The 12264-nt window shown below is 45.9% G+C and overlaps 1 protein-coding gene across 1 annotated transcript in view; it reads left to right on the top strand.

Annotated features, from left to right (window-relative positions):
* Positions 1–12030, top strand: part of PIRT (phosphoinositide interacting regulator of transient receptor potential channels) — a 64148-nt gene extending 52118 nt beyond the window's left edge. The window contains exon 2 of the mRNA XM_044298951.1: positions 9757–12030. Coding sequence (XP_044154886.1) covers positions 9757–10209 — 453 coding nt within the window. The 3' untranslated portion in view covers positions 10210–12030. The remainder of the gene's footprint in view (positions 1–9756) is intronic.
* The last annotated feature ends 234 nt before the right edge of the window (positions 12031–12264 follow it).

The following is a 12264-nucleotide window of genomic DNA, read 5'->3' as shown; positions in this document are numbered from 1 at the left end:
TTGGGCAGAAAGGTATATAACAACCTTTCATTGTGGAAGTGGAAACGTCCGAGGTGGGAGTAGGAGCAGTTTTATGGCAGGGGCCAGTCACCTGGTAAATGGCATCCATGTCCCCTTTTCTCTAAAAACAACTCTGCATAGAGAAATTTAGATGTGGGTACAGAGAGTTACTGGCTGTTAAGTTGGCTTCGAGGAATGGCGACATTGGTTGGAAGGGGCGAATTATCTGATCATGGTGTTTACAGATCACAAAAACCTGGCTTATTTGGAGTCGTCTAAACAACTGAATCCGGGGCAGGCCAGATGGTCTTTGTTTTTCACTGGATTTATTTCACTATCACTTATCTTCCTGGAGTTAAGAATGTCAAGGCAGATGCCTTGCCACATAGTTTTCCTGGAGGTGGTGACTTTGAAAATCCGAGCCTTATTCTATCGGAAGGGGTGGTGATATCCGCCCTATATCCTGACCTAGAGGTAAAGGTGTAAGAGGCCAAGGGAGATGCACCAGATTCTTGCCCCTCTGGGAAATTGTTTGTGCCATCGAAATTGCGTTACAAGGTGTTTGAGGAACATCACTGTATGGTTCTTACAGGACATCCTGGGATCAGATCTACTGCCGACCTCATCTTTCGTAGATACTAGTGACCGGGGTTGCGTAAGTGTGTTGAGGACTATGTCTCGGCTTGTAGTGTCTGTGCATGCGCTAAGGTGACACATACTCGGCCTTCCGGATCCCTACTTTCGTTGCCTATCCCATCTAGACCATGGACTCATTTATCTATGGATTTTATCACTGATCTGCCTAATTCCTCAGGAAAGTCAGTTATTCTGGTGGTAGTTGATCATTTTAGTAAAATGGTGCACTTTATATCGTTGTCTGGTCTACCTAATGCTAAAACACTTGCTCAAGTGTTTGTTAATAACATTGTGAAACTCCATTGCATTCCCTCTGACGTGGTTTCGGATCGTGGAACTCAGTTTGTGTCCAGATTCTGGAAGGCGTTCTGTACTCGGCTAGGGGTACAACTGTCTTTTTCTTCGGCTTTTCATCCTCAATCGAACAGACAGACGGAGCGCACTAATCAGAGCCTAGAGACTTACTTAAGATGTTTTGTCTCTGAGAACCAGGAAGAGTGGTCCTTATTTTTGTCTTTGGCAGAGTTTGCCATAAATAATCATAGACAGTAGTCCACTAGTAAGTTGCCGTTTTTTTAGGGCATATGGGTCTCACCCGCAGTTTGGCACTTTTTTTGGTTCAGATACTTCTGATATTCCTGAGGAGGAACGTTTTTCATCATCATTATCATCCATATGGAGGAAAATTCTAAATAACTTGATGAATATGGACAACAAGTATAAATGTGTGGCTGACAGGAAACGTATGAAGGGTCCGGAACTAAGAGTGGGTGATTTGGTGTGGCTGTCCACAAGAAACATTAAGTTCAAGATAATTTCTTGGAAGTTGGGTCCAAGGTTTATTGGTCCATATAAGATCACTGACATTATTAATCCTGTAGCCTTTCGTCTTGAACTTCCTCAGGCCCTGAAAATTCATAATGTGTTTAATAAATCTTTGTTGAAGAGATATGTTGAACCTTTGAAGCCGTCTTCCTTGCCACCAGCTCCTGTCATGGTGGACAGTAGTTTGGAATTCCAGATCGCCAAAACAATTGACTCTCGAGCTCTCCGTAGATCTCTTCAGTATCTTGTTCACTGGAAGGGTTATGGACCTGAGGAGAGGATGTGGGTATCTGACGTGAATGCCAGTCGTTTGGTGAAAGCTTTTCGCAGGTCTCAACCGCAAAGGTCAGTCCTGGGTGCCTGGAGGTCACTCATAGAAGGGGGGGTACTGTCACGGACGTACCGAGACATACGAACGTCCCTGTAACAGTGAGTGGCAGGAGATCTTTGAGACTGGCAACACGTGGTTTGATTTGACATGTTTACCTTGTGGATCAATAGGTGTCCGTGTTGTTTCTGGTACTGGCCACACCCTTAACCTCCAGGTGTTGCTATTATTGTCATTTAACTTTCCCTATTTATAGTTGTTTACAGCTCCAGTTGGACCAGTGGATAGTTGGTGTTTGGATCTCGGCTGAGTTCCTGGTGCTGCCATAGCTTCTTGGAAGTTAAGTGTTACCTTTCCCTTTGTAGTTTGGCTTTTCTGTGTGTTGCATTTCTTTGTTGTTTTGTATTAGGCCTTAGAGAGACTCCCATTCATCCTTTCTTTTGGAAGAACAGGATGTCTCTTTCCTGTCATTAGTAGCAGGGTCCTTTAGGGTTAGATAGGATTTTAGGTATTTCTGTATATGAACTCACCTACCTCTGAGGTCTGTTCATACTGGTAGTCAGTCAGGGCTTTCATTAGGGTTTTCTCTAAGAGGTGTCCATCTTCCTTCCCTAGTTTTCAGGCCTTATTTCCTTTTCCCTCCTATGTTCGGTGTGGCGTTTCCCTCCCACACTACAGCGTGACAGCTGTAAACAAAAACAGAGACTACTCCAGAAGGTTGCAGCCTGGTGATTCCCCTGCAGCAAAGTCCTTATCTCTGTATAGGGGTTAAAGGGTGAAGACCAGGTGGGCCATTTAGAGAATGCTCTTAGGAGTAACCCAAGTCAAATCTATTCAAGTGATACAGCTCATCCACATTTTTCTATTAGATATATCTTCACCCAAAACTTCTCGCCTGTAAGGTTACTAGGTGTAACATAGAAGATAAAAGCGGTTATCACCTCTTTTGTCCTGTCTTGTAACAGAACTAAAGAGGTACAGGTAGCTTGTCCATCAAATTGCATACTCACTGTAAGACTTGGCACTAGCTACCCGGTTCAGCAAGAACAGGCGAACTTGGCCTTCAGTGACCCTGCCTACAGCAGAATCGCTGCCCCGATAAGAGTGAACTCTCTTTAGAACCTTAACCTTGAGGTAGTACCTGCAGGTGTGGTGGGATCCAGCCAGGCTCGGACTGGCCCACAGGGGTACAGGGGAAACCCCCAGTGGGCCCCTGAGCAAGGTGGTCCCCTAGTCTCCCACCCCTGGACAAGTGGCACATAATACAGTAGACGTACTGCACTACATACATATATTCAATATACAGCAGCTCAACTAGCCTATGCTCATATAAAAAAACTTGTTAAATTATATTCGAATGTATCCATACAGTGGGCGCCCAAAATAAATTTTACTGGTGGGCCCTAGGTACCCCAGTCCGACACTGGATCCAGCCTGCTTCTCTGCTCAAGAGCAGGTGAGCTTGTCAGGCTACTCCCTCTGCAACCTCCCGGCTTCTGGAGCAGAGTGTTACATCTCTATTTTTCTATACACAGAGTAGCCTCTGTTGTGGTGGTCCACAGGGTCCTGCAGCAGTGTCTAGCCACTACACAGACATAACAGTGACCAAGACAACAGCTGTGTAGCCAAAGTTACAGAGGGAAAGTATAGTGTGAAAATGTTGACTAGTTTCTACACCTAAAATAGGCATCAAACATTATAAATGAGATGGGCCTGCCCGCCCATACCCTTCCCCGCCCACGTCAAGCCCCCTTTGTTAGACCTGGTGTGAGTGGAGAAAAGTTGGCAGATTGCTGCGCAAACAATCTGCGCCAGTTATACGCCAGAAAACTCCCATATATCTGATAGTGACCCCCTATAAGTAAAAAAAAAAAGGGGGATATAAAAATTTGATAAAAAGAAACCTCAATAATAAAAAAAAAAACTGAAATGAAAAAATAAATCAAGCCAATTTATTTATAAAGATGCGAAAAATTACAAAACTGTGCCTGGTCCTGAAGACCTCGAAATGACCCTGGTCTTGAATGGAATAAAATCTGTAATTAGGATGAAGGCATCTATACAACATCCTCATTTATGTACACATAATAACCATAATACCCATGTTCTTGTGAACTAGGAAAAAGATGTAACATGCACTATAGGTAAAGAGTGCCCCCTATTTTTAGTAATCCTTTACTGGTACAAGGCTGCCCTTGTCACGGATTGAGGTTTCTCGAAAACATATCCTGCCTTAGGGTGCCCATATACATAGACAAACATTAGCTGAATCTGATTTTGGTATGACCCATCAACCATCTAATGAGTTTAGGGTGTCCCAAATATCCCTCGACATCAAATGTTTGGGGGGATGAAGGGTTGGCTATGTTGAATTTTTTAAGGGAGATAAGGTAACTCCAGAGGTACACGTGTATGGTGGGTCAGGAGAAACAGATGTAGGCCAAACTTTCATTCTATAGAAGATGTATGACCACCTTGGATAGACTACAGTGTGAAAATGGTGACAGATGAGCCTCCCTCCAGCAGGTTTTGGGCTCTTTCATGGGCATACTAACTTATCATTTTCAGTATCTATTTTAGAGGGATTTGAGGACTGCCAGTAAGATTCCTTTAAAAAAAAATTCCATGAATTTTCATTGATGGCCTATCCTCAAGACACCAATCAAGCTGTAGAATGAGGAGACTTTGGTGCTTCTTCTGGACACAGTGGTACACCCATGCTTGCAGATATCGAGTACTTCAGCTTGAAACCATTCACATGTAAATGGCTCATCTCGGACTGAGTTGCAATATCTGGCACATTCCCGAGTAGACATGTACAAGCATCATAGACGCCTGTTCAGGCCATTTTACTCCCTGAAAAAAGTGTAAGGCGTATCGGTACACCTTAGACTTTTCCCTGACATTCATCAGTGCAGTGTGCGCTGTTAGCGGCACAGGCAGCGCAGCGATGTTGCCTGAAACAACCAATAGCAAGGCTCCTTACAGTGAGGAGCTTTGTGATTGGTCAGTTTGAGCGGGCTGCTATAGCTTTTGGCATGCCGCTCTGAAGTGAGGAAGGAGGCGCACGATCCTCACCGGCGAACTATAGTGAGGGTCCCGGATCTGAGCGCCTCGTTTTTCTCTATAATGATGAGTCTTAAGCGCTCAGCCGAGCGCCGTCTCTCCTCCCTGCTGAGTGCGGTAGTGAAGACGGCCTCAATAGAAGGTCTAGGGGACCGTCTTCACTACCACGCTCAGCAGTGAGGAAAAGTGGCTGAGCGCTTCAGACTCCTGCTCATAGAAGTCAGCGAGGGTCTCAGCACTGGACACGCCAACAGGAGGATTTCTTCTGTAATGTGGCGCCGCATGGTGGCACGTGGTGCTACAAGGACTGCATGCGCAGTGAGCCGGGGCGTGGTACGGTGGCCAACTATGCAGTGGGTCAGGATAGATGTATATAAGTCTATGGTTTGTTCGTGATGCCAATTGCAATGTGCGCAGGGTACTGTTGCAGGGCCCTTTAAGATATAATAACTCACGTACTAGGTGAGGAATGCCAGAGTGGGGATAGTGTCTCTGTAATGTCAACGATATCTCCTACCTTGGTACAGCTGGACTCCTGGATCCTGGCTCACTAGCAATAAATGAGTGTTGCTAGTAGGAGTAATTGAGGAACTGAGTAGCAGTAAATGAGGTCCAGACTTGTGATATAATTCAACTTGTCTTTACTTAATGCAGCATAAATCCACACGAGTTACAGCAATAGTCCTCTAGGTCCCAGCAGGTATTAGCAATGTATGGCAGGGATCAATATCTCTTCTGCAGCTATACTATGTGCCTGGAGAATCTGGCAGGTATCTATCTTCTGCTCTGTCTATCTTCTGCTTGGTATGGGCCTGACTAGCTGAGGAGGAATTTGGCTTCTCCTGGTCTCTGGATATGTTACTCACAGTACTGCTCGCAGGGAAGGGTTCGTCCTGGAGATCTGTAGTTCTGGAGGTGCTGCTTGCTTGTCCACAGTCGAGGCTGAAGGGCTCAGACTGGGAAGAGTGATCTTTGGCTTTAGCCGAGGCTTGATCCTGGGTTGGGATCCCTATTTTCTGGGAGCTCCTACTAACACAGCCTTCCCCTCGCAGGGGTAGCTGGTACACTAAACTAGAACTTCCTTCTCCTCCCCATGAGGCAGGATGTGGGAACATTCCACCCCTCCTCAAAGAGGGGGGGAGCTAAACTGGAATGAACTATTCCAGTCTAGATATACTAAACTGTCTAAGGCCTGCTGAACACATTGCTGCCACCTGCTGGTGTACCTGGAAATTACAGCAAACATATATTTAACAGGCTTAGCAAAAGGACATAATAAGGATGTGATATTAAATTATACCAGATGACAAGATAAGTACACTTAACCTGTTGTAGCAGGGAGCAAGAGTTTAGTAACATAACTCTGGGATGTTCTTTAAAGCCTCCAGGACATACAGTCCCTCTGCCGAGCGCATTAAGTCTTCGCTGTAAAACTATATAGTCCAATGACCACAGCGGTGGTGACAATTTTGTGGCATTATCTGGTGGCATGAGATAGAGCAATGGGTCATGGAAGACAAACTCCCCTTTATAGCAAGATCAAGCACAACACAAAATGACAGCCTCTAGATCAGGGATCAGCAACCTCCGGCACTCCAGCTGTTCTGAAACTACAACTCCCAGTATCCTCCTTTCACTTCTTTAGGAGTTACAAGAACAGCTGAGCAAGTGTGCATGCTGGGTGTTGTAGTTTCACAGCAGCTGGAGTGCCAAAGGTTGCTGCACCCTTGATCTACAGGCGAGCCTGGTGGTTATCACTGCGTGATGTCATCATCCAGATCCACAACAGGTGACTGTGGTGGTGCGAGCACCTGGCACCAGAGGTATGTGCCCGGGTCTTCCGCTTGTAAGCATGCACCACCATCCATTGTGCCTGGTCCTGCTCTGCCAGTGCCTCAGGTCTCTTCAGAGTCTCTTCAGAGTCTACCAACAGCCCCGATGGCACGACATACCCACCTGAGAGCTCATCTACAAGGACGTAACATTGGTGGGCAGCAATGGCCACGTGATGGGTGGCAAACCCCAGTGACCAGTGACATTGAAACAGCAGCAAACATTTGAGGGATTGTCCCAAGATCAACACTTTTTACCTCTCCATACTTAACCCAGAGAACATGGTAACCAAGGTTGGGCCCCCAGCGATCATGTACTTGAAGGGGACATGTCTGTTTTAGTAACGACTTGCATTTCCCATGCAATAACAATTCTGGGGAGTCAATTCTTGTGACTCTATATTGTACCATTGCTCTATTATTCCTACTAGAACTTATGAACAATTTGCGAGTAGTCTGCAATAAAGGTCCAGCAGGGGGTTACCAGTTGACAGCACTGATTAAATAATATCAGACTGTGCAGTGACACCCCCATCTAGACCTTCACTGCAAACTGCTAGCAAGTCATTCATAACTAATAGCAGAAATAAGAGGAATGGTACCACATAAAGTCAGAAGAATAAATGCTCCAGGATTGTTATTACAGTGACCTCAGTGGTGCCGACCCCTCAGCGCAACAGTGACCTCAGTGGTGCCGACCCCTCAGCGCAACAGTGACCTCAGTGGTGCCGACCCCTCAGAGCAACAGTGACCTCAGTGGTGCCGACCCCTCAGCGCAACAGTGACCTCAGTGGTGCCGACCCCTCAGCGCAACAGTGACCTCAGTGGTGCCGACCCCCTCAGCGCAACAGTGTCCTCAGTGGTGCCGACCCCTCAGCGCAACAGTGTCCTCAGTGGTGCCGTACCCCTCAGCGCAACAGTGACCTCAGTGGTGCCGACCCCCTCAGAGCGACAGTAACCTCAGTGGTGCCGACCCCTCAGCGCAACAGTGACCTCAGTGGTGCAGACCCCTCAGAGCAACAGTGACCTCAGTGGTGCCGACCCCCTCAGCCCAACAGTGACCTCAGTGGTGCCGACCCCTCAGAGCAACAGTGACCTCAGTGGTGCCGACCCCTCAGCGCAACAGTGACCTCAGTGGTGCCGACCCCTCAGCGCAACAGTGACCTCAGTGGTGCCGACCCCTCAGAGCAACAGTGACCTCAGTGGTACCGACCCCCTCAGAGCAACAGTGACCTCAGTGGTGCCGACCCCTCAGAGCAACAGTGACCTCAGTGGTGCCGACCCCCTCAGAGCAACAGTGACCTCAGTGGTACCGACCCCCTCAGAGCAACAGTGACCTCAGTGGTGCCGACCCCTCAGCGCAACAGTGACCTCAGTGGTGCCGACCCCTCAGCGCAACAGTGACCTCAGTGGTGCCGACCCCTCAGCGCAACAGTGACCTCAGTGGTGCCGACCCCCTCAGCGCAACAGTGTCCTCAGTGGTGCCGACCCCTCAGCGCAACAGTGACCTCAGTGGTGCCGACCCCTCAGCGCAACAGTGACCTCAGTGGTGCCGACCCCCTCAGAGCCACATTTACCTCAGTGGTGCCGACCCCTCAGCGCAACAGTGACCTCAGTGGTGCAGACCCCTCAGAGCAACAGTGACCTCAGTGGTGCCGACCCCCTCAGCCCAACAGTGACCTCAGTGGTGCCGACCCCTCAGAGCAACAGTGACCTCAGTGGTGCCGACCCCTCAGCGCAACAGTGACCTCAGTGGTGCCGACCCCTCAGCGCAACAGTGACCTCAGTGGTGCCGACCCCCTCAGAGCAACAGTGACCTCAGTGGTGCCGACCCCTCAGAGCAACAGTGACCTCAGTGGTACCGACCCCCTCAGAGCAACAGTGACCTCAGTGGTGCCGACCCCTCAGAGCAACAGTGACCTCAGTGGTGCCGACCCCCTCAGAGCAACAGTGACCTCAATGGTACCGACCCCCTCAGAGCAACAGTGACCTCAGTGGTGCCGACCCCCTCAGAGCAACAGTGACCTCAGTAGTACCGACCCCCTCAGAGCAACAGTGACCTCAGTGGTGCCGACCCCTCAGAGCAACAGTGACCTCAGTGGTGCCGACCCCCTCAGAGCAACAGTGTCCTCAGTGGTGCCGACCCCCTCAGAGCAACAGTGACCTCAGTGGTGCCGACCACCTCAGAGCAACAGTGTCCTCAGTGGTGCTGACCCTTTAGCGCAACAGTGACCTCAGTGGTGCTGACCCCTCAGCGCAACAGTGACCTCAGTGGTGCCGACCACCTCAGAGAAACAGTGATCTCAGTGGTACCAATCCCTTAGAGCAACAGTGACCTCAGTGGTGCAGACCCCCTCAGAGTAACAGTGACCTCAGTGGTGCCGACCCCCTCAGCCCAACAGTGATCTAGTGGTGCCGACCCCCTCAGAGCAACAGTGTCCTCTGTGGTGCCAACCCCCTCAGAGCAACAGTGATCTAGTGGTGCCGACCCCCTCAAAGCAACAGTGTCCTCTGTGGTGCCGACCCCCTCAAAGCAACAGTGTTCTCTGTGGAGCCGAACCCCTCAGAGCAACAGCGACCTCAGCTAAATTTAAAATTGTCTAAATTTGCTATTTATGCATGGAAGACAGTTCTACATACTATTAATGGTATCCCTGCATAAATAGCAACCCCTTAATGTTAGGTAGGCCTTCGTATTAACTATTTGAATTACTGTAACTTTCGTACTTCTCATCGGCTGAAAATACTCCTCAAAAATGGTAAGAGGAGTATTTTTACTCTTCCAGAAAAAATGTAGCACGACCTCTGCATGAGCCGATGTATCTGAAGCAACATAGAGGGGCCAAAGAATTACAGCAAGTGCCGTGGACCACGGTGGCCTCTTTATTGTGCTGATCAGTGAGGTTCGAGGAATCAGAACCCCAACCAACTCAGACAGATGGCCAATCCTAATGACCAATCTTAATGATAAGCTGCCAATGATTAATTATCAAAAATACCTTTAACTTTGTGTTGAATTTTTTTTTTAGAGTCAAATATGAATAACCTGATGTTTATTATGTATTTCAGATATTTGTTGCTGACTTGGGGAATACAAAGATGGACAGGTCACCTGAGCACATTGCTCTTAGTGAATACAGCAGTGTGGAAAGGTCTTCATCTGCCGAATCCAAGGACCTGGTCACCAGTAGGACTGAAAGCACATTGTATGGTAGCTCAAGAAGCGAGTCACTTTGGAACACTGCTCAGAGAAGTGCCTGGGACACATATCAAAAGCCCATAATTATCATGTCTATTGGAGGCTCAGTCTTCCTATTAGGGATTATACTGACCACTATGTACTTTCTGTGTACATCGTCTGCACCAATCTCAAAAAACATGGGACCTGTTGCCCTCTCGATTGGACTAATGGTCTTGATAATTGGTTTGGTTTGGGTCCCAATCATCAAAAAGAAAAGGAAACAAAGGTCAGCCTCTCGGCTCTTCAATCATCACCAACGTCAGTTTTTCATTCATTTCTGAAAATTTGGGAGACCAAACAAGATTGATATGTAGCTTGGTATACTATACTGTTTGGTGTAAAAAAAAAATTAATGTTTTATAAAAAGTTGGTCTGCAAAGATATTCTTCAGTGGTCTATGCCAAGCTCTTTAGGGTGAGAAGTAAAAACCACATGGTCTACTTTTTAACATTCAACATTATCACAACCCCATGTGAATACATAGTGTGATTAACATCACGTCATCAAAGGAAGTGGAATTTCTAAAAAGATTTAAAGTTTTTGAAAGATTTTTTGGTTTGCAAAGATGTTCTTCAATAGTCTACATCAAGCTCTTTAGGACACGACATAGAAACTGCATGGTCTTCACACGGACATTAAAGGATCCCACATGACAGCAAAATATGATCTACAAAGTCTCCAAAGAAAGTGGAATATTGTCAAGAAGCTATTGGTCCACAAAGATGTTCTTCACTGGTCTACGTCATGTTCTTTAAAATTTTAATCTACAACCTAGATGGTATAGACACTGACATTATCAATATTCCATATGATAGCAAATTGGGATCCACACATAACATTATCGGATTAGTCTTCGAAAGAAATGGAATTTATAGAAATATTTTCAAAGCATTTGGTCTACAAAAATGTTCTTCAATGGCCTCAGTCAAGCTCTTCAGAATGAGACATAGAAGCTGGATGGTTTTCACATTCACAATGAACCTTGTCAGGATGCCATATGACAGCAAAATATGGTCCACAAGATGTCTGTAAATTGATCCAGAACATGGTATATTAGTAGCAATAAGTCAGAGTAACTGGATTTGTATTTTCCCTTGAAAAAGTTTCGCTAATCATCCGGCTGGCTTTCTAGCAAACCATCTTCAAGAGAAAATACAAGTCCAGTTCTTCTGACTTACTACTACTGATATTGTCCAAAAGGTCTCCAGAGGAGGTGGAATATTTTTGAAAAACTGTTGGTCTACAAAGAAGTTCTACAATAATCTACATTATACTCTTCAGAAAGAAATGTAGAACTTGGATGGTCTACACACTGACATTAACAAGATCCCATGTGACAGCAAAACAATTACATCATCTGCTTAGACTTCAAAGGAAATGGAATTTATAAATAAGGTTTAATTTTGAAAGCTTTTGGTCTTCAAAGAATGTTCATCAATGGTCTACGTCAAGCTCTTCATAACTAGACATAGAAACGGGATGGTTTCCACATTCATAGTGAACATTGTCTGGATTCCATATGACATTAATGTATGGTCCATGAGGTCTATAAAGAAGGTAGAATATTATTGAAATGCTGTTGGTCTGTGAAGATGTTCTGCATTGGTCTATGTCAAGTAGAACGTTATGTAGAAAATGGGAAGTCTTCGTGTTCAGCAAGAGCTCTTGTACCCAAAAATATTTTAAAGTGAAACGTGATTTGCATTTCAATGGGACTTTGAGTTTTAGGCCATAAAGAATTTTAGCCAAATTGCCAATTAAATAAGAGCTGAAAAGGTTGCCATTTCAACCTACGACTTCTAAGAAAAGTGTTGCCTATCTTTTTCCCATATGTATAACTGTGGTGGCATGACCTTGTGCCTTTAGTCCATATTAACAAAATGAGAATGCCACTGCACGAGACAAATTTGCATGACAATTTCATATAAGGTCAATTTTGAGCTTGACTTTCTGTGAATGGAAATATCTCAACCTTCCACGAAAGGATCTACATGTACATCGCAAGTTGTTGTTGTTTTTTAATTTGTTTTTACGAATATGAGCTTTGGAATGAAAAATATATTTACTTACACTTGGCTTTAATGGAGAAATAAAGTCTGACAATTTCCCTTTAGGTTTATGCTTTTATAAGTCAATTGGTAAGAATTAGGAGGTCCTAGAAATGAGGGACCAGGATGCAAAATCGGTTCCTTCACTTTGGGGTGTTGTTGGTTCCTTACAGACAATTTCTTCTAAGAACTCTCAATGCTGTTCAATCAAAAATATACTCGGAAACTAAGAAGTTAGGCAAAGAATAAGGTTTATGAATTGGAAGGAGTCTTATCAATTTTGTAAAC

This window comes from Bufo gargarizans, chromosome 6 (assembly GCF_014858855.1).
Source record: "Bufo gargarizans isolate SCDJY-AF-19 chromosome 6, ASM1485885v1, whole genome shotgun sequence".
NCBI lineage: Eukaryota > Metazoa > Chordata > Amphibia > Anura > Bufonidae > Bufo > Bufo gargarizans.
This window is presented reverse-complemented; position numbering and strand designations above follow the sequence as displayed.